This window comes from Pleuronectes platessa, chromosome 17, assembly GCF_947347685.1.
Source record: "Pleuronectes platessa chromosome 17, fPlePla1.1, whole genome shotgun sequence".
Lineage (NCBI taxonomy): Eukaryota > Metazoa > Chordata > Actinopteri > Pleuronectiformes > Pleuronectidae > Pleuronectes > Pleuronectes platessa.
In genome coordinates, this window is record NC_070642.1 from 14,712,850 (window position 1) to 14,734,458 (window position 21,609).

The 21,609-nt window shown below is 45.8% G+C and overlaps 1 protein-coding gene across 6 annotated transcripts in view; it reads left to right on the top strand.

The window, feature by feature from the left end:
• Nucleotides 1-275: 275 nt before the first annotated feature.
• Nucleotides 276-21,609, top strand: part of LOC128460025 (prospero homeobox protein 1) — a 28,788-nt gene continuing 7,454 nt past the window's right edge. Inside the window, exons 1-4 of one of the 6 annotated variants that reach the window (XM_053445032.1) lie at nt 276-319; nt 3,665-5,754; nt 9,587-9,694; nt 14,766-14,960. In XM_053445032.1, coding sequence (XP_053301007.1) covers nt 3,730-5,754; nt 9,587-9,694; nt 14,766-14,960 — 2,328 coding nt within the window. In that variant the 5' untranslated portion in view covers nt 276-319; nt 3,665-3,729. The other 5 variants (XM_053445027.1, XM_053445028.1, XM_053445031.1 and 2 more) reach the window with 5 other exon arrangements.

A 21,609-nucleotide genomic window follows, 5' to 3' on the forward strand; every position in this document is an offset into this window, starting at 1 on the left:
TTCTTAACAGCTTGTTCTTATTTTATCTTATTTCCCGGCACTTAATTCAAATCCTTCTTCAATTAACACATGAGTACGAATAAACGCATATAATAATGTCTCGTCAATGTGTTTTATTGCGGATTAGTGTAATGTCAAAGTGCGTAACGATCCTTACTCGCACAGTCGGTTGATTTGAGAAGAAACAGATTAGTAAAAGTGGTATTTCCTTTTTTCCTCTCCCCCTCTCTCTCTCCCCCCTCTCTCTCTCTCTTAAGTCCCCATCCTCTGGTCAAGTTCAGTGCGCTGTTCTCTGGACCCGGACGGACGCCTCTTATTGGTAGGTTGCGACGGTTACATCACGGCGCTCGTGACGCGCACGTCTTCCTGTTTCCTTCAGCCGCGTCTTAAAGTGAATCTTAGTGGCGGAGGAGCGCTCCAGCATCCAGTCGTCCTCGTCCAGTGCGCCTCGGAGACGCACGCACTCGCACAGACGCGCGCTGCCTCTCTCTCTCTCCCCCTCGCACTCTCTCTATGTCTCTCACTCTTTCGGTCGCCGCACAGGATCGAGGGAGACACCGACGCGCAAGAGCTCTTTTCATCATCTGTATTTCCCCCCGTTTTGCTCCTTGTTTCGCTCGCGTCGCCGACTTTATCCGCGCTCCTCCTTCTTCTGCGAGACCTTGTTATACTCCAGCACCCAGCGAGCGGCCGAGGTTCTCCTCTCCTTTTTGTCCGCAGCAGGAGTTCAGGTTGTCCCCCTCTTCATCTAAAGGGTAAGTAACCTTGTCCTCGGATACCTCCCTCTCTTGTTCTGGTTCGTGTCTCGCCGGCTCTGTGCACGCTGGGCGGAAAACAAAAACAAAAACCACCACCAAACAAATCAGTAAATGGGGAGGACATTATTCGGGTTGATCAGCAACTAAATCACATCTGCACCGATTAGATATTATTCGCGCTGTTCCGTTCCCCCTTGTCCTCGTGTGTGCACGGTGAGAGTTGCGTGCAGCAGCCTGTGCGTTTTTCCGAGGGTGGTTTGCGGACGGTGTAGCCCAGCCTTCCTCATCAACGCGGGGATCAAGTTGATTGTTGCAACTTTGCGAAGTAAGTTTCTGGAAAGCGAGAAACCTCATTACACTACTTGTGTTACTCTCTTGTTTTGGGTGCTTGAAAATCATCTCTTTTTTTGTTTTATTGCTCCATAAATGTCGTTTCGTTTTTTATGCGTGTAATCCAGCCAGTAACGGAGCTGGTCGCCTCTCTCCTGTTTGGTGAATTTGGTGTCTGGGACAGCTGTGATGAAAGAATGTTTTTTAAGTTTACGCAAATCTGTCAATGTAGGTTTTGGTGCCTCAGTCTATCCACTGGCAACCGAATGCACAGCCAAAGTTTTATCACCTTACTGAGGAAATGTTGGACTTTCTGTTAAACATCACAGAGTTACAGCAGCTGTTTGTTATTTCAATTCGGGCCAAGTTTAAAGTTAATATTGTGATTCTAATTTTGACTTTTCCTCTCATATCAGCTGAAGGCTTGGCAGGTTGTTTGAAAAAGGGTTTACAAATTAAAAGTGGAAAGACAGTGTTCATTATAGTTGGTAAGAATAATTACAAAGGTTTTTTAGGGAAGAGAGAGAGAGAGTGTTTGTGAGTCAGTGAGTGTGTGTTTGTGTACGTGTGTGTGTGTGTGTGTGTGTGTGTGTGTGTGTGTGTGTGTGTGTGTGTGTGTGTGTGTGTGTGTGCGCGCGCATGGGCAATGGCAGACAGGTGCGCGCTCGGAAAAGACAGGTGCTGGTGACTATTTCAAGCTCATTGTTAAGATCCTGAGGCAATCAAGTCAAGGTTTTTTTCCGACTTGGAGATGTATCACCTCTTGTCTGAACTGCTGGATGTGGCTGTCAGGACTTGGGCCAAAGCCCATTTATCAAAGGTTTTTTCTAGATCTTGGTGTTAGTTCATTAGGAGGTTTTTTAAGTGGGGGGAACATTTAATTCAACTAATTTCTACTACACATAATTTAGGATAGTTTTTAATTGTCTAATTTCCAGAGTTAAAAATCCACCACTCCGCGTCACTGTTACTCGTGCACCACACTGCACAGTTCTTTAACAAAGCCAACAGCAAAGTTGTGTGTGTAGGCGCCTGTGTGTATTGTGTCTGGTGAGGATTAAAGTGACAAGAAAGAAGCTTTTTGATTTTATCAAAATAATACAAATCGTATAATGTGAGGATGATACAATTTGTGTTAGTTAGAGCAAACAAATAATAACTTGAAGAAAATTATCTAAAGTCTCACAATATTTAAATTTGCGTCCATTTACCTGAAGTTGAGTTTAAAGAATGTTTGAATAATTTTTTAATTAAGATTAAGCAATAATCTGAATGTATTCTTGTAGCTACTTTGCTTTACTTTATCTAAAGATTACATTTTAATAAGAGCAACATTTGAGTATGTAAAATTTAGGTAAAGCTTTTTGTTGAATTTCTTTTTTTATATTTTGTTATTTTGACTGAGCCTTTTTCTAGGGTTGGTGTATAAAAATGTTTCTAAATGTGCAACAGTTTTACCACCTTTATGTTGCCAACATTGTCAAAATTTATAAATTTACTAACCAGAAATATATTTATTTTTTCTGAAAGAGGGATATACGGATTAAACCGTTTTTTTTAAATCGTTGCATCTGATATGGCTCTGACTAGGAGACACTGCCACCGCTGCTTACGAAGCATTATTGATGCAGGCCTGTAGTGACAAAACGTTTTGCTTTCAGAGGGGCATTAGGGTTTTTGTCGGAGCGCTTTAAGTTGCTCCTTGCCAGAGTTGACCCTTGCGACCTATTCGTTTGAGCGGAATTAACTGCCCTTGCCAGATGAAAAGACAAACAAAAAACACAGAAGTGAGCTCACGCTGGCAACAAAATCAATAGGCTCATTTTGTGTTTCTTTCATGTGTCAGTCTCGGTATTGCTTAAGATATGATGGCCATATTGATCGATGTGAACACATGACTTGTTTTTGTAAACGACACAACGTGAAAACCTGGTTTGAAACAAGAATATTTTGTCGAACGGACTAAACAGGGCAGAATTTTGTGAAGGGTATGTAACGACGTATACATTGCCTACCCTTGAATACAATGTAATTTCTGAAGATTATCTAAGCCCTATTCTTTAAAATATTATTTATTTTATTTTGAGAGTTAATAGCATCTTTGGTATTAACACTGCACAAACAGGGAAATGGGGACAAGTACTTAAGTAATTATCATAATTTTATGCAGCTTTGTGTTCCGTGGGAACTGGTTCAGTGTCGCACGGCGTGTAACAGGGGACAGGATAAAATGTAGGACTTTGCCCTGGAATGTAGATCCAAGGCCTAATTCTGACCCCAAATCGCCTGTTCCCTTTACCCCTCTGTCATTGGTCCTTACTGCCTAAATATATTCATGGATGTCCCCATATTTCCTAGTGGCTTGAGACAAAACTCTTCGCTTTGTGCCCGTAATGTCAGCAACAGAAATTGTCTCGAGGTTGATAGGTTTTGATTGTTTCAGTCCATCAAGAAATATTAACTATTATTTTAGAATTTTGAAATGGTGGAGGACAGTGCCTGAATGAGTGAGTGACTTTGTTTCTGAAAATATTTCTCACTGTTGTGAGTCATGCATCTGTGATTTTTGCCCACAGGTACTCAGAGGCTTGATCCAAGTGGACCGGGTTTGTGGGATATGGCCCAATAGCAGCAGCCCGTGATGCCGGACCATGACAGCGACTCCCTCCTGAACAGACAGACGAAGCGAAGACGTGTGGACATTGGTGTTAAGAGGACCGTGGGCAGCACAACCTCCTCCACAGCGGCAGCCACAACAGCAACCACTGATAACATTGCCCGCGCCAAAGCAGCCATTTTCTGTGCCATGAACTCTCTGAGCTCCCACTCTCACCACGGATCAGACACCGACTCCATGGAGTGCTCTGTAGTGCAGCCACATGGTGGGCCTGGCGTTATTTCAGCAAACGACAATGAGTCCAAGTCCAATGTACTCCGAAAGCTACTGAAGAGGGCCAACTCATATGAGGACGCCATGATGCCCTTCCCTGGCACCACCATCATCTCTCAGCTTCTCAAGAATAACATGGCTAAAAATGGAGGAGGACCCGAGAGGGGTGAAAGAGGAGACAGGGGTGATAGAGGGGAATCAGGCTTCCCTGGATCAGGGCTCTCCAATGCAAGTTCAGATGCTCCCCAGGAGGATGCCTGCAGTAACTCTTCCCAGGACAGCACCCCTCAAGAGTGCTTGTCACCATTTGGTCGTCCTCCGGGCCTGGCCACCTTTGACATCGAACGTCTCAATGATGAACACCTGCGTGCCAAGCGAGCCCGCGTAGAGAACATTATACGTGGTATGAGCCATTCACCGAGTGTGGTGGTACCTGCTGCTTCCCGTCACGAACGTGACCATGAGATGGATAGAGAGCGGGAGATAGAGCTAGACTGCCCACCTCCTCAGTCTCAGCAACAGACCCCCAGCAGTCCACGGGGAGGAGAGGTGTGCAGCAGTAGTAGCAGCAGCAGAGAGAACAAGCGTAAGCAGCGTCTGCCTCAGCAGCAACAGCAGAGCTTCACCCAGCTGGTCTGCCAGAGGAAGGAACAGAAGCAAGAGGAGCGACGGCAACTGAAGCTGCAGCTGGAGGACATGCAGAAACAGCTACGCCAGCTGCAGGAGAAGTTCTTTCAGATCTATGACTCAACTGACGACTCAGAACACACCGACCTCCATAATGATCTCCACAATGACATAGGAAACATGTCTGAGGACAGCCCAGGCAGGTCTGACACTGGCGGCGATGACCGGGCAGGAGATGACTTGCGCTCTGACAATGAGATGTCTGACCTGGACCCGGGACATTTCCTGGACAGGGCACGGGCATTACTTCAGCAGCAGGCCCTGCTGGCTGACGGAGAGAAGCAAAGAAGAGAGGGGCTCAGCCGGAGCAAAGGACAGGGCGGTCCAGTCTCCTCGATGCATGCTGAAGGTAAACAGCTGGCCGAAACACTGAAGCAGGAACTCAATTCAGCCATGACCCAGGTAGTGGACACCGTGGTTAAGGTGTTTGCCAAACCTCCTCGTCCTACACCCCAGCAGGCCTTCCCCCCACTTTCCATACCTCCAGAAAGATTTCCCACCACTGTTAATGGAGACAACCCCAATTTCCACACCCCCAACCAGAGGCTGCATTGCTTCGGTGATGTTATAATTCCCAATCCACTAGACTCCTTTGCCAGCATGCCTGGACTACCAGGCCACACCAATGACCAAACCGAGGCACTGCCCTTAGTCGTGAGGAAGACACCCAATGAGCACCAGCACCACCACCACCACCAGTCTTCAGCTGTGGGTGCCCATGGCGGTCACCACCATCCCGCCCTTCACCCTTCCTCGCTTTCTGCCTCCATGGGCTTCAGTCCCCCATCTTTTAGACACCCCTTTCCACTGCCTCTCATGGGCTACCCTTTCCAGAGTCACCTTGGTGCACCCACAGGCGGCTACACAGGCAAGGACCGTTCCTCTCCAGACTCGATGGACCTGTCCCGAGAGACCACCAGCCTGAGGACCAAGATGGCATCACATGGTCACCACATGGGGCACCACCATCTCTCTTGTTCACCATCGCACCCTGGAAGCACGGCAGAGGGTCTGTCCCTGTCCCTCATCAAGTCTGAATGCGGGGACCTGCAGGACATGTCAGACATCTCACCTTACTCCGGCAGCAATGTATCCTTTCAAAAATATGGTGGTGATGCTGGGGTGTGCATGTTTGTGTGAGAGAAAGTGTGTTTTGAGGGGGCTCACAGGCAATAATGAGCGAATGTGTGTGACAGATGTTTTAACCCTACGCAGTTCAATTCAGTACAGCCTGTGTCTGAGTAAGCCAGGAAAAATCTTCAGGTGATAATTCCCTGCAGACTCAGGTGGAGAACATTGCATCTGAACCACAAAGAGTTAAAAATCAAATATTTTTGGGCCTGTTTGAAACTAGCCTAAGAAACAGAGAAATTGTTGATGAATCACTTTACCTCCCACTGCTGTTCTCTTCTCCATTGTACTGCAATGTTGTATTTATTTTTATACTCGTACCTCTTCCTTCTCACAACACCCTACAGCCTTTCCTTCCATCTTCCATCCTGAGTGCTTTAAAAGCTCTCTTGTCACATATCACTTACTCACGAAGATTAGGTCCCCATGACATTTACTGCCCCAATTCCTTTTATTAAAAAAATGGCCTGAAAGAGCAGATAACATCCCGAAACTTGGCTCACAATGGTGTTATATAGCCTCCCTTATAGTTTAACCCCAGTGTGCCCCAATCATGCCCTGAGGATAAAGAGGCTATCCCCTATGGGAGGCTCAAATTGAAACCCCTGGGGACTCAGGACTAATAGCTTAAACAGATACATTCATTCCCTTCTCTGCTTCCCCATACCTACTTAGTCAGTAAGTATTCAAGCCCCCTAAACCCTTATGAAAGTTTGATACGTGTCACACCGGTTATCATTCGACATCTTTGTCTTAAAGTCACGAACAGTCATTACATTCTTAAGAAATAAATCCTCTAGCTTTTTACCTGTTGTGGGCCTTTTAGTTAAGAGATATATACTTTTTGAATCCCTTGTTTTTGCTGTTGTGTGCACCTGGGTGCCAAGGCCTTTTCATGTGTGGGTCTTTTTGTTTGTGCATGTCACAGGAGGTTCGCCTGAGGACTCAGTAAAGATGTATATTTATGATTGCTTGTGTTTTCTCTTGTGTTCCTCTTATCATCTATCGCTGTTGTAAAAAGCCCACAATCATTGTCGTTTCTTTTCCCTTTTTTTCATTTCATAAAGATCTGTCAACAGCCCGGGGGGCCCTTCGGCTGTTGCTTGGCAGCCAAATACTTCTTTTTTTGTTTTCCCTCCCTGCAAACCCCCCCCTCCTCCCCGTCTTTTCTTTGAAGCGGACGTTAACAGGTGTTTGCAGCGAGCTGTTTATCTTTCATTACCTCGCCTTGTCTTGTCTTCTGACCCAAGGGTGAACGCTTTCCAGAGATCCATAATCCTTTGCTTCTATGGGCTCCCGATGGAGGGATGAAAAGAGAAAAGGGAGAGAGAGACACACAGCGACTGGGAGAAAGTAAAAAAAACAAACAATCAAACAATAACCACATATGCCAGATGCCGTGGCTTTCATTGTAAAATGTGTAATTTCAGGGCGTTAACAGATGTACACCCCTATATGGAAAGAATGGCTAGAACAACATGCCAACATGTGTTGTTTTCATCTTTTATTTTTGATTCCTCGAGTTTTTTTTATTTGTTCTTGTAAATAGTAAGTTTATGAAACACGTTAATTGTATTTGAACTCTCCCGGTTGCTCTTTTTGATATCATTGCAGTTTGTAATTTTTCCCGAGCCTCTGAGCTAAGAGACAGCTTGTCAGACATTTTGCGCGGCGTGTTCAAGTTCACCAGCTCTCAGATGCGTTGGTGAGCAGATGGCTGCTATCAATTTCCTCATTTGTTCTCAGTCCGACTCCAAATTTTCTTGTCCTTACACCTGGAATTAGGAAGTGGAGCAGCTATTTTCCTCTCATGACTTTGGGCTTTGGGGAAGTGTTGCGAGAATGATGATGTCTTGTCAGATGTGGCAGGCAAACAGTGGGCCAGCTGGTATGAGTGCGCCATCATGACAAAATAATAGCCTTGCACGCCACCCCTAAGTCCAATCACAATTACATTTGCAAGCTGTGAGTGAATTGGAGATGAAAATGCCTCATCAGGAGATATGAAGCTTCTTAATTGTCGTCTGAAGGGAGGTGATATTGCGTTTATGGCTCGAGAGGTAAAACCTTGACGTCTTTCTTTTCAAAATAAATTTTAATTTCGACGATAAGAGGACAGCAATGTTAATCCTTATTGGAAAAGCAAAATTAATCTGAGTGTAAGTGCACAGCTTTTACAGCAAACAAATCCCACCTCGCCCTACTGGAAAAGAGCTCCCTTTTTTCCTGTGTGTCTCTCCCTCTCTCTCTCTCTCTCTCTCTGTCTGAGGAGCCATTGTATCCCCTCCACTTGGAGCAGATGGTATGGTGTGGAGAGTGAAGTGCTGCTCTTTTGGCCAGGCCTGACAGAGTAACACCAGTCTGCCAGGGTTTCCCCCCACAAGACCCTCGCTGCGTATACAACTAACTCGCTCTCCCTCCCTCTCTTCCACTGAATCAGACAAAGTAGACAGGGTCTTTAAGGAGCCAACCCAGCGTGGTTCAGCATTTGCTGGCTTTGCTGTGTAACCCTGAGGCCAAGGGCAATCCAATCTAGCAGCTGATGCCTTCTTCCCACTCTATAGTTACAGCTACATCTGGACACTTGACTGATTTTAACGATCACAGCCATCCCTGTAGATCATAAATAATGTCGAGCAATGTATTTTGTCCACTCAAGTGTAAATAGTCTTCATGATAACTTGGGGCTGCATCTTCTGTGTAATTTAAAGCCCTGTCTTGCCTCTGCTTGATGAAAACCCTTGTTGAAACAGCCTGAGGTTTTAACGTGCGGCCCACCCCCACTGCCTGTTCCCTTTTCAATGTCTTATCCTCCAGATTGATATTATCAGATGCATTATACGGCCGTTAATTCACCATGGAAATGGCTTGGGCCGTTCGGTGGCGCAGATGTGTTTCAGTCCCCCCCATCACTGGCTGAGTCCAAAGCCTCTGAGCCCCTCTTCTCCTTCTCCTCCTCCTTCTTTTGCTCCTCCAAGGGGTTGGCAACGGCAAAAGGGGCTGGGGGGTAGGGGTGGAGCAGAGGGAGGAGGAGGGGGATGTAATTGAAGGTTGGAACCACACTTTCCCTCAAGGTGCCCCCACTAGTCCATCTCCATCCTCTGTGCTGTTCAATCCAGGGGATCCATTAGGTGGACATGGCCTCTGACATCTATTTGAATACGGCCTGTGCGAGTGTGAGGGTTGTGTTTTTTTTCTAAATGTTGCTTGGGCCAGTGTTTGAGACACATCTCCTAGACCTTGTTTTTGGTCACTGATATGAAGCCAACATTAGACAGTCATATTCAGGCTTGGCATGAGCTGCCGCCAAGCCATTAGGCCTTCTTGCCCGTCACTGGCGTTAACTGCTGTCTTTGTCTGTGATATGCAAATGTCTCCTTTTTCCTTCTTCCTTTTTTTGGGTGTAGGTTAGTGCAGGGTGTAGGCAAAGGCGTTTGCTTACTTTGACTGTGAAATGAGCCTCCTTATGTAAAAGCATCGGCTGTAGTGCTGGCCAGCATTTTATTAACCGTGACGCTCTCACACCTGATACGGACGATGCTAATTTCAAGCAAATGGTTTTGCTTTGGTGCACCGTCTTCAGCAACAACCCCCCTCAAGCAACCCTGCATTCAAAGGACATTTGTTTACCCCTTATCCAAATGATAATTTTCATGCCAAGAATGCTGCCAATTATTACCAAGTACATTATTGTATTTTTGAGAATATGAGTAGCTGCATTTGCTTCATCTATCATAAGTTGTTTTCCCTCCAAACAATGGTTAAGGTCCTTAACAGCAACTATTTGCAGATCCAGGAGGGTCTCTCCCCCAATCACCTGAAGAAGGCCAAGCTCATGTTTTTCTACACCCGCTACCCGAGCTCCAATATGCTCAAGATATTCTTCTCTGATGTCAAGGTGAGTCCAAACACAATCTTGCACTTTTTCTTTGACTTTACAAACTTTGCCAAAAAGTTTCCCCAATCTCTTTCTCCATTATACTTTACATAGACAGTACTGGGATTTGTTTTTTTCCATTTTCACATTTTAACAGATTTGTCATATTTTTATTTTCTTGAAAATCTTCTTGAAAGTGTCTCTCAAAACACTTTTTCTTTTCTGTCTTTTGCCTGATTCCTTCCTTGTACAACTGTGACAGCACCTTTTTTTAAAAAGGAGGTTTGATTTAGCAATTGTGATTTTCCAGTTTCAGCTGACATGAACAGTGACTTAATAAAAAAATGTCCCTCCCTCATTTAATTATGGTTTTATGTTTAACAAAAAAAAATAACTATGGGTTGACATGAGGGAGCTGGAGATAGTTCTAAAGATAAAGCACAGGATGAGTAATGGAGGGGTGGGGAGGGCAGAAAGGAGGATGGAGCCTAGAGACGGAGGAGTGGTTATCTGAGCAGGTGTGGGGAGGATGATTTGATAGAGGGAGGGGAGAGGAGAAAGAGTCGGTTTAGGGAACATGGCAAGGATGAGCGTTGGCTCCACTGGGAGTTTAATGAAGGAAATTTGGAAAACAAAGCACAACATGTACGTTGTACAGAAAAAAACAACAACAGCACAATGACCGTTGTAGTGTTCGCGTTGGAGGTTGTTCGTGTTGCGGTTGTTTTGTGTGTGCCCCTCTCGGACCATACGGAGGGGTAAACATTGTGACAGATCCAGGCCATCTTATTCAAATCAGAAGATAAAGGTTCCCTTTTCTCCCAGCTGCCCCCTCTTGGATGCCATCACCACCAACCATGACTCACCGCTCATGTGGCTTCCTGAGGATTTCATTGGTTGGGGTGAAAACGGGCACATGTTGGCAAAGCAGTAAGGCGCCTGTAAACGGTGATTCATTACAATCTCTTCACCATCACAACATACCACAGAGTCAACTTCTTTTAGCCTTGAAAAATTGCAGCAACAATGAATATTAAAAAGGCGTTACCTACTTTATTTGACCAACTTACCATTCCCAAGGAGGAGGCCTCTTCATGAATGCCTCATCAGATACTTAAACAAGGTCAAGCTAGTTAAGGGGATTATGAGTCACATTGGTTTGTTTTTGTTTTCAGTGGAGAACAATGGACTCAAGCTGTAAGTTAGTAGACATGTATGGGAATGAGACTGACTATCTAATTAAGTTGCGCCTGCGTGGCCTCTTAGCGAGTGGCTGTCCTCAGACAAAAGTCTTGAAGGCTAATCAGGTCTCGACTAATCAGGTCTTGACTGTCGAGGACCTAATGAACGTGGGAAGTGGGTTGCCCCTACAACCGGGAGATGCTGGAGCGGGTCTTCCCCCTGATTAAGCCCCTTTCAAGACGACAGTGACTTATTATTTGACTTTCGGTGTTTCTGAAATGTTGTGACAGATGGGTCATAATACTATTGTTGGCGCTGATCATGGCCGCCTATAGAGTGTCATCCCACCAGCTTGGAGACGTCTCATTATTATCGCAGATATTGTTTTGATGAAGGGTGATTAATTATAACAGATTAAATTAACAGATTAAATAAATAGAGTCAATCAATTAATTCAATTAATAAAGTCAGCTAAAGCTCTTGACTTTGTAATGAGATACCATGTGTGGTTGTGTTGTATATTAAGTATAGGATATGTGACATATTGTAGACATATAATATACAACAGCCCGAACTCTTTGTCCATATCTCTGTGGCTCTATAGTGACAAGCCTCAGTATTTGTACCAGTCATGTGCTGTGTGGAGTAGTGGGGGTCAGGAGGGCTTTCCCTTTTCTATATGTCATTCCTTCTCTTTTCTTTTCTTTTTTTTTGCTGATGGTGTGGCATGGTATGTGTGCCTCGGCGGTGCCGGGGAGAAAGAAAAGCCAGTGGCTGGATTTTGAGTCGCCGCAGTAACAAAAGCCTGCTTTCCAGGGCCGCTTTTTGTGTGCAGTCAGCCAATAGGCAGCCAGAGATTATCTCCCACAATTCACCCCTGCGAAAACAGGAAACGTTCGAAAGCCCTGATGACTGTGAAGGGGCTTACGAGAGAGAGGGAGAAGAGAGAGAGAGAGAGAGAGAGAGAGAGAGAGAGAGAGAGAGAGAGAGAGAGAGAGAGAGAGAGAGAGAGAGAGGCCCGTACAGGCTTCTCTGTCTTTCTGCTCTCCTCTCCGGTTGTTCTGGATGTAGTTTAGCATTCTGAGGTCATCTGTGAGCTTTCTGCTCCATTGTTGACCAATGTGTCACTGAGACGCATCAAATGCTTTTTTATCCAAACGCTTGTCAGCGAATGTTTTTTTTTTCATCATGAGCAAAATACAAAACTGTAAACATAAATTTGACTAAATTCACTGATATATATACATTTGTTAGAGGAAGTTTGGCTCCGACACTCAATGCACCTGCATTTATTTTGGCAGGCAACTAATATAGTTCAGACCAAGGTTCCATGAGTGTTTTCCTTTCCTGGACCTAAACGTGTGTCTGTGCATTTGAGTGTGTGCACCACTTTCTATCTTGCACTGTTAGCACGAGGCGCTGACCTTTCACAGGCTCTTGAGTGTGAGTGTGAGAAACATGCTCTCGTTGTCTCACTCTCATCTGCCCCTCAGCCAGGCACACACACACACACACACCCTCCATTAAACACGGCTGTGCCTCGACTCAAACAGACACACACACATTTTCCTTGCTGCATATCATGTCTGTGCTGGCTGACCCCTGCCAGCTCTGATTAAGGAGCTGCAGTGATGTGCTCCTTTGAACCAATTCCCTCCTTTTACACCGAACACATGTCCTCAGCTGCTATCAGGGGGTCTCCGTCCCCCACCAGCAACTTAATGAAGCGAGACTGCTGGAAGCTGCGGAGGTGACTTGCCAGCTGAGTGTGTCGAGCGCAGTCAATGCAGATATAATGTAGTGTACCTGCATGCACTGTAAATATATCTTTGCGCGCTTTGTGCCGTTCAGTTCAAATGCACAGGCCCTAATGCATCTTGTCCCGAGCTGTCGGTATAATAAAGTAATCCTGGTCCAAAGTGACAAATCTATCCGTCACTCAGCGGCACTGACACCAAAGGTCTCCTGCATGAGCGATGGTAACTCTTTCGCTGACTTTAATCTCAGCGTGTGGCGCTCGGTCTCACATGGGCTTCGGATGCTTGCTTGCACGGATCATCGCCAATTCGCTTATGTCTCAGAAACACTGGCCCTAAGACTTGATCTTGCCCACGGGGAAGGGTTTACAGCACGCGGACAACTTGAGTGTAACGTTGTGTTTGTGCCCTGTCACCCTGCGACTGTCTGCTACATTGTGTGTGTTTAAGAATAGCCCCGTGCAGCCGATGTATCTGTGTCAGTAGTTTGTTTGTTTGACACTCCGATGTCACGACCCCAGCTTGCTGACTGCTCACGTTCCAACCCTCTTCAACCCCCCCCAGCCACGAGCAAAACGCCATTGTCCGACAGCGCTGACCTGCACCCGTCCTCCTCCCCCCCTCCCTCATTTCCCCATTTATGCTCACCCTGCACTTTAGGACAGCTACCATACTACCCCTCCTCTCCCCCCTGCACACACCCTCCCAAACCTCTGCCAAACAATGTCGAGCAGACTTATTCTTTCCCACTCTGCCATTATGTCATCGTTCCAGAAAGACACAGCCCCCGTCCCACCTTGGTCTGCCTATCTCGCCGATTCTGATTCTCTAACTTTTCCTGTCTGCCCGTTCTGCCGCCTCGCCCTCCCGTCGTGATGTGCTTGCGTTCTCTCGTTTGACTGCCATCCCAGATCGCAAAGAGTGTGCATGCATGTTTGTGTGTGTCTGTGCGCTGTCGAACAATAGCCAGAGCCTAATCTCCATGTCAAAACCACTCTGCCTCCCCAGCGAGCAGTCCGCTCAGCGTTTAGTTGCGTTTTGTCCCCCCATTCTTCCAGCTGCACAAAAAGCAGACAGAGGAGGGGGCTGAAGGCCAGTGTGTTTGCGTGTCTGTGTGTGTGTACACAAAGAGAGATTGTTAGGGGTATCAACTTTACAGAAGCCAGATTTTTGAATTTGTAAGATGTAATTACAGGGAGTAACTAAAGTGGAGAAAATGTTAGTTATTTGTCCATTTTTATGGGGGATCAATCTGAGTTGACTGGACCGGGAGGGATCCTGAGCCCCTGAGGTCCTTATCTAGTGGTTTGGATGTTTAGACAGTGTGTTTTCACTGCTGAGACCAGAGCTGGGACCAGCCGAAAGTCTTAATAGGTTTACCTCGGCCTATTGAATCCAGCCGAGCGGCACAGATCAGATAGCCATAGCCTCCTCCGCAGCACTTATCGTCTCTGTCTTTCGCTCTTGCTTTCTTTCTTTCTTTCTTTTTTTTTCTTTCCTTTTGCTCTTTTTCTTCTCTTTTCTTCCTGCCGGGGAGGTGCCGAGAGGGGAGGAGAATCAGGGTGTAATTGGTGAACAGGGTTAAGTACATGTTTGAGCCCCCTGCGGGCCAGGGCGCTTCAGATGATGACTTAATCGTTTTTCTGGTCAATTATGTGTTTGTGGTCTTGCCCCCGCCTCCCCCCTTTCCACCTCTCCCTCCACTCTCAGGGTTATGATAGGGGGAGGTCTGCTCCCAGTAGGGAAGATGAACCACACAGTCTCACACACACCCGCTGACGCTGTCCCTCCTGCTCCCCCCAACCTGCTCCCTGTCTTACTTAATGTCTCTATTATCTCCCCTCGCTCAGCGCTCTGTGTTCTCTTGTATTCTTCTCTTTTATGTTTTCTCTTTCAGTTCCTTCAAAGACTTTTAAGTCATCACCTCATGTCTCAGCTCCCTGATGAGAAATGACTTGCTGTCATGCTCACATTTCACTTCTCTCACCCTCAAGCTCAATTCCAGAGCTTGAGGGCCTCGATAATTTGAGACACAAGAGCGTGCACAGACCCTGTGTATTTCGACTTAAAATGATTTTTTATAAAATGAGAATGAAAATCACAGACTGAGATCCTGAGGATTGCTAACACCCCCCAATCATCTCTTGTTTCAGTTTAACCGCTGCATAACCTCCCAGCTGATCAAGTGGTTCAGCAACTTCAGGGAGTTCTACTACATCCAGATGGAGAAGTTCGCCCGGCAGTCCATCAACGACGGGGTCACCGGAACCGACGAGATGAGCATCAGCCGTGACTGCGAGCTCTTCCGAGCCCTAAACATGCACTACAACAAGGCCAACGACTTTGAGGTAAGTTAAATACACCAGTGCTGTTCAGTGAATGAATGAAGAGCAGATTGTAAGGAGCCCAATGAGAGGTGGAGCTTGATACAGGCCGTATATATTTAAAAAAAAAATTAAAAGACGTTGAATTCCACCCGATGCCTCGTGAAGTAGACGAGTAGTGTGACACCTTCTCACTGCGTCCCCTCTGATACAGCCTTCCTGTGACAGTCTCTTATACATCCTCCCACGTTCTGCTCACGGTCACTTTGCAGTGAAACCAACTACAAATGAATGCCAGGCTCCAGGTTGGTGACAGAGTATTTCCTCTGAAAGAACGTTGGATTTCTAAAGAAGTACAATAATTATGTGCATCTGAAAACATCAATTTCAAAAGTGTGCATCACAGGCTCCAGTCAGATAGAGATGTGAGGAACTCGCGTCCAATGAGGAAGAAACTTTAGTGGCTACCTCGCTTGTTTAGCGTCTTCCTCACCATTAATTTCCCCTCAGTGTGTGTGTGTGTTTGAGAAACCAAATTTGACTTCCCTTTTCATTTTCCTGTCACCTGTGGTGAGGTGTTTATGTGCGTGTGACTATCTTCCAGATAATTGACATCATAAATTCTCAGTGGACAACTTCACCTTTCATATGTTTTAGTTTTCATACTTCTCCTTTTGCCACCTTGTTCTTCGTATGTGCGTATTTGTGTGTGTGTGTGAGTGTGTGTGTGTGTGTGTGTGTGTGTATCGTTACAGGATCGCCAGCGCTCTCTCAATGTCAGCTGACAATAGACCTTTTAAAGGCTTGTGTTAAGAAGGACCTGGAGTGATCTGGGTTTGTGTGTGTCTGCCTGTGGGTGTGTGCGTGCATTTGATGGAGAGAGATCGAGTCAATGTGCGTTTGTGTATGTGTGCGAGTGTTTTGTTGTTGCTGCATTTCCCAGTGTCCTGTTCACCTCGAAGGGTACAGCCGTCCCTTGGACCGGCCTGGCATGCTGGCAAAGCACTTCTCCAGTGTGTGTGTGTGTGTATGTGTCACTTTGAGGGGGGAAAAATCTCACTGCTATCAAGGTTAAGCGTCATACTGTTTTAGTGAGAGGAAGGGGAGAGAAAGAGGGGGAGAGGGGGAAGAGGGAGATGGATAGATAGGGGACGGGGTGAGAGCTCGGAGACAAAGGAGAAAGCGATGGAGGGAGGGAGGGAGGGAGGGAGAAAGGGAGTCGAGGGGGAATGGAAAGGGGAGAAAGAAGGGTAGAAGGAGAGAGGGGTTGAAAGAGAGATAACGTGCAGGAGGGAAGTGCCCTTGCGAGCAGTGGGAGTTTTGCAAGCGCTCACGTTTAAAGTGCTTCACTCTCTTTCTCGCAGTTTCCGTCAATCTCTCTCTGTCCGTTATTTGTCCACTGGGGCTCCTCTCCGTGCACCCATCCACACCCGCACACACACACTTCCCCCCCATCCATCTTCAGCCCTCTTAAGGGAGGCTTTGAGAGACTCTGGCAGGCAGAAGCACTTGTATATATGAGGTCTCAATAAGCCCAGTCCATCAGAGCAAAGTGCCAGCAAAAAAAGAAAAATGACACCGTTCCTTCTGTTCAGTTACTCATATCATGACCACTGCACAACTCAGACAGGGAAATAACTTTAATTCCAGCTACAGCCCTAATCTTAATCCATCAACTTTCATTAACAGAAACTTTAATTTGGTGTATTGGTAGTTTTAAGGGTTTTTGGGGAATATGTAAGACAAATTTAGTTATTGTTTGAGTATATTCACTTTTCCTGGTCCTTGAGGCATGTTTTCTTATCAAATTATGCTGTTTATGGTAAATAACCTGACATCTACTATACAGTAAACATAACTCCCCTAAATAAAACACACATCTCAGAAACGTAATACTTATATTTACAGTACGTTATAATTTTGGGAACATTGTTGAAAGATTTCCACCAAAGATATTTTTGAAGACATTTAAAATATCCTACTTGGAATGATAATTTGCGTCTGATATTTATTTCCAAAACTTGAACAGAATACTGTTTCTTTCACTAATAAAAAACCCCTGAACTTTTGAATATACAAATAATACTTTTCATCTGGGTCGACATGACAGGCCTCCTACTTCGATGGAAAGTTCATGCTCTGTGTGTGCACGTGTGTGTTCTGTAGATTTTCAACTTCCACATCACACATATGTAAACTGTACAGGTTATAGTTTGGCCTCCAAACTGCGACAGCATATAATTATGCTCTTAGAGCACAGGAAAACTTTTCCAACAAGTATCAAACTCTGCTCAAACATCTTTATGCAAAGTGCAGCAAAAACATATCAGAGAAGTGAAAAGATAATATATTTTTCATGGGACTTTAAATTTAGCTTAAGCTTGACTTAGAGCCTTCAAATTATTAGAGGTTAAAGATTTGCCATGTGTAGCTTGATAACTAGATTTTATACAGCTCAAAAGTATATACATGAATCTTTGAGTGATTTAAGTAGATCTCAAATATTCTTACAGGTTTGCAGGACTTAAACAAACATCCACAACTATGGTAGTACAAGTTCCAAAACATAAAATTCCACACAACACTGTGGCTATGCAATGCCTGTCCAAACTGCAAAATAAAGTGTCGTCTTGTCCCGCTGACAAACGCCTTCTCTTGTTGAGCGGGCATTTCCTGTCACACCTCAGACAAGACTATCATTCTTCTCCTGGCACCAGGAAGCTACTGTTGTATAAAAAAAAGAATGGCTTAAGGGGAACAGCCTATTTGCATACATAAATGTGAAAATTTGCAAGAAGACAGACAGGCAGGAAAAGAGTGAGGGAGGCCAGGTGAATAAGTCTTCTGTTGGCCGAGGAGCTGCGGCGGTGGGGGGGCACGAGGGCGGTGGAGGAGGAGGAGGAGGACTGGGGGAGGGAGGGCAGGTGTTTTGCATATCAAGGTGTTTTTTTTGCTGGGCAGGTGTCTGAGAGATACAGGAGCTGATTAGAGTTTAACACAAGGAAAATTTGCCCAGCCATGCAAATTCTAACCCCCCTGACAAACCAACCGCCTTGGTGAGCACGAAGACTCCGTGTTTGTGTGTGGCTTTTTGCGTGTGTGTTTCTGTGCGTTTGTGTGTGTGTGTGTGGGTGTTATTTGTGTGTTGACCATGTGTTTGCGAGCACGGCTGCGTAGGTTGTGTGTTTTTTAGCTGTTTGCTGTTCGTGTGGGAATGATGTGTTTGTGTGTATTACATATGTGCATAGACACATTTGTTATGTTTTTCCGTCTTACGTGTGAGCGCGCGTGTGTACCGAATGTGTGTGTGTGTGAGTGTGTGTGCGTGTGTGTTTGTGCGTGTGTGTGTGAGTCATAGAGGGAACGTGGAGATGGAAATGTACTGGATGTGTATCAGGATGCCCCCAAGGCCCTTTTCTGTGGATCTCTCCCCTTTTCTCCTCCACCTCCTCCACCTCCTCCTCCTCCTCCTCATCCTCTTCCTCCCCTACCTACCTGCACCACCACTTGAAACAGGAGCCTACGCAGATTCAGCAAGCGCACACACAGACACACACACACACACCGAGTTTTCCCTTTGCCAGCTTCTGCATCATCAAAGTTCCATCCACCTTGGTGGCGTCTTTGGAATGAATATGTCCTCTGTTTCAGTGATTACACACACAAACACACACACACACACACACACTCGGAGAGACGCACACATGTCTGTGGCCTTTCTTGTTTGATGCTAATCTGCTCTGTCACTGTGCTGGCCTAATACGCTCCCCATCTCCCTCCCAGCTCCTCTTTTGTCGCGATTGTTTCCCCTTTTCCTTTCATATCCCTCCTCCCTCACTCTCTCTCGTCGTTCTCTCTTCCTTCTGTTGCCTCTCTCCTTTCATTCTTTCATCCTCCTCTTTTGCATGTCTTCCGTTACCCCCCCCCCCTCTCCTCTCCCCCTCTCTCGCTTTTTCCCCCCATTAGGAAGTTTTAATGGCATAATTGTCACATTCCTTCTGGCACAATGAACACCAGCAGTAATTAAAGAGCTTGCCGTTAATTACCTAGACCCTGGCTCTACTTTCCTCTCTTCTCAGCACCCCCTCCTGATCCTCTCTCTTCTTCCCTTTCTTCTCCGCTTCTCATTCGCTCTGTCCATCACCATCAAACCCGGCCTCCCGAAGCCTTGACTTTGAGCGAAAGAGTGCTTTCATGTGAGGACTCAAGTGAAAATTCTCGCTCTCGTGTCCTTTTCTTTCTACTCCGCAGCCCCCTCTGTCAGTCTTTGAACCCCCCCCCCAATGACAACACACATCATCTTTCATAAGACAGGAATGTGTGTGACCTGGTAATGGGCGAGAGACGGCGAGGGCGAGAGGGAGAGAGAGAGGTGGGGTCCGCTAAAGAGGCAGTTTTATGATGGCTCTGGGAAACTCTCAGATTTCCACAAGACAGACGAGGCCAAGTTTCCTCTGTCAGTGACCACTCCTCCCACAGAGGACACACACACACAGACACACACACACACATGCATGCATACAAACACACACCTCGCCATTTAAAAGAGGAAGTCCCTATGATCTCAATGCGAAAGCGGTGAGAAGCCTACATCCTCACACACACACACACACACACACACACACACACACACACACACACACACACACACACAGGTATCGCATGTCCTCCCTTATCAGCTGCTCTTTCTCCTTTTGGAAAGATGTATCACCCCTTGTGTCCCTCTTCCTCTTTTGTCTATCCATCTGTCTGTCATCCCTCCAATTGAAATGATCAAATCCATCAACAAACACACACACTTGTCCTCTGTTTGCCATCCCCCCCCCCAAAAAAAGTGACAGAAAACTTTCTTAAGTTTGACTTTTCCACACCAAGTCCCTCTCCTCTTCCCTTTGCCTTTTCCCTCGACCATCCTTTCCTCCTCCCTTTTTCTTTCCTGCTTTCCATCCCGCTGTCTCCTCATCTCCCTCCTTCCTGCTCTCTCAGTGTTTCTCCATCCATTACCAGAGCCACAGAGAGCCGTGAGCAGATGCTGTCTGTCCAACCGCCATGCCCCATAGTATTGTGTGCTTCACCTCTCCTTCCCCCCTCCCTCCCTTGTTCCTCCTCTTCATGTCCCTCTCGGGTCTCCATTTGTTCTCCAACCAGAGAGGCTAATGTCTTTTTTCTCCTCCTACTTCTCCACCTCCTGCTTTTCCCGTCTGCGTCTTGCACTCCTTTATTCCCGGTGTTCGCGGCGCAGGACACGGTGTGTTAGTGTGCGTGGGTGTGGGCTGTGTCTTTGACCGGGGTTCGACCTCAGGGAATTGGAGGTGAAAAGGTCACGGCTGTTGCACTGAATGCAAAGACCAAGACGCAGACACAGACTCAAACACGTTTAAACATACGTGAGTACCTTAAAAAAACACCCAGGAGTTTGGTGTGTTCTCTGAAAGGCTCTAGGGTTCTCTTTGAAGAGCGATTGAAGACAGAAAGAGGTAGAGGATAGAAGGAGAGAGATAAAAAGCTGTATATGCCGTATAGATTTAGGTTCAGAGCTGCCAAAAATACAACCGATACAATTTGCCAGTGGGTTTAAGTCAACAACACACACACACACACACACACACACACAAACACTCTCAACCCCACCTTCTCTTTCCACCCAAATCTGCAGCATCTCCCCTGTTCTCCTTCATTCCCATTGAGAAAAGATCTCATCATCCCTTCTGTACCTGTGTATTTATCACTCGCTCATTACAGCTGAACGTGATACTGTTACATACAGCAAAAAATAATGAGTACTTGCTGTTTTATAGGTACAACCGTGTGTGTGTTTGCACCTGCTGATCACAGATAATAGCTGAGACTGAGATTTAATAAATATCTGATGCTAGTGGTTTTATAAGTTTTGTGCACTAAAAACAATTTTAGTTAGGAAAAAAATAAGTTGTCAACTTACCATAAAGTAAATAACACAAGATCATCTGCAAGATGCCGCTAAAGAAATGGGAAGAAGTATTTTTGACTGGAAATCCGGCTTGTCTCTTGGTAACTGGTGGCATTTATTAAAAAAATTGGAATGGCACTTAGTCGAGTACATATATCTGCCAAGGCCAAACAGTGCCCTTGTGAAACCACATTTAAATTCACTAGATCTGGATTTTTATTTGGATCCACACCAAATTGCACTCGCTCATGAATATTAGTCCGCTAAACATACATTTTTCCATGAGAGTTCAACAGAAAAGTTATAAGGTTACCAAAACTGTATAAAACTCTTAATGTTAAAGAAAGTGAAAAGATAAATTCTGGATCTGCCCCCGGGTTCTTGTCTGGGTCATGCCCCGCCCCTTCACAAAATGTCATGGAAATCCGTTGAGTAGTTTTTGTGTAATCCTGCTGGTAACAAAACAAGCACAAATGAAAACATAACCTCATTGACTAAGGTAAAGATTCAAACTAATCTTCAGATATTACACCAGACCACCGCTGTGTCACGAGCGTCATTTCCATCTAGTCTTATGGCTTTTTAATTCTCTTAGAGAGAAGAGTTAGGAAAAGAAAAGAATAGAGAGCGGGATCATCTGCTTCTCAGTGAATAGCCGGGGGCCATTGAGGGCCCCCGTTTGACGGCGCCTGACAGGTCTTTTCTTCGCTGTGTGTCTGTGTGTGTGTGTGTGTGTGTGTGTGT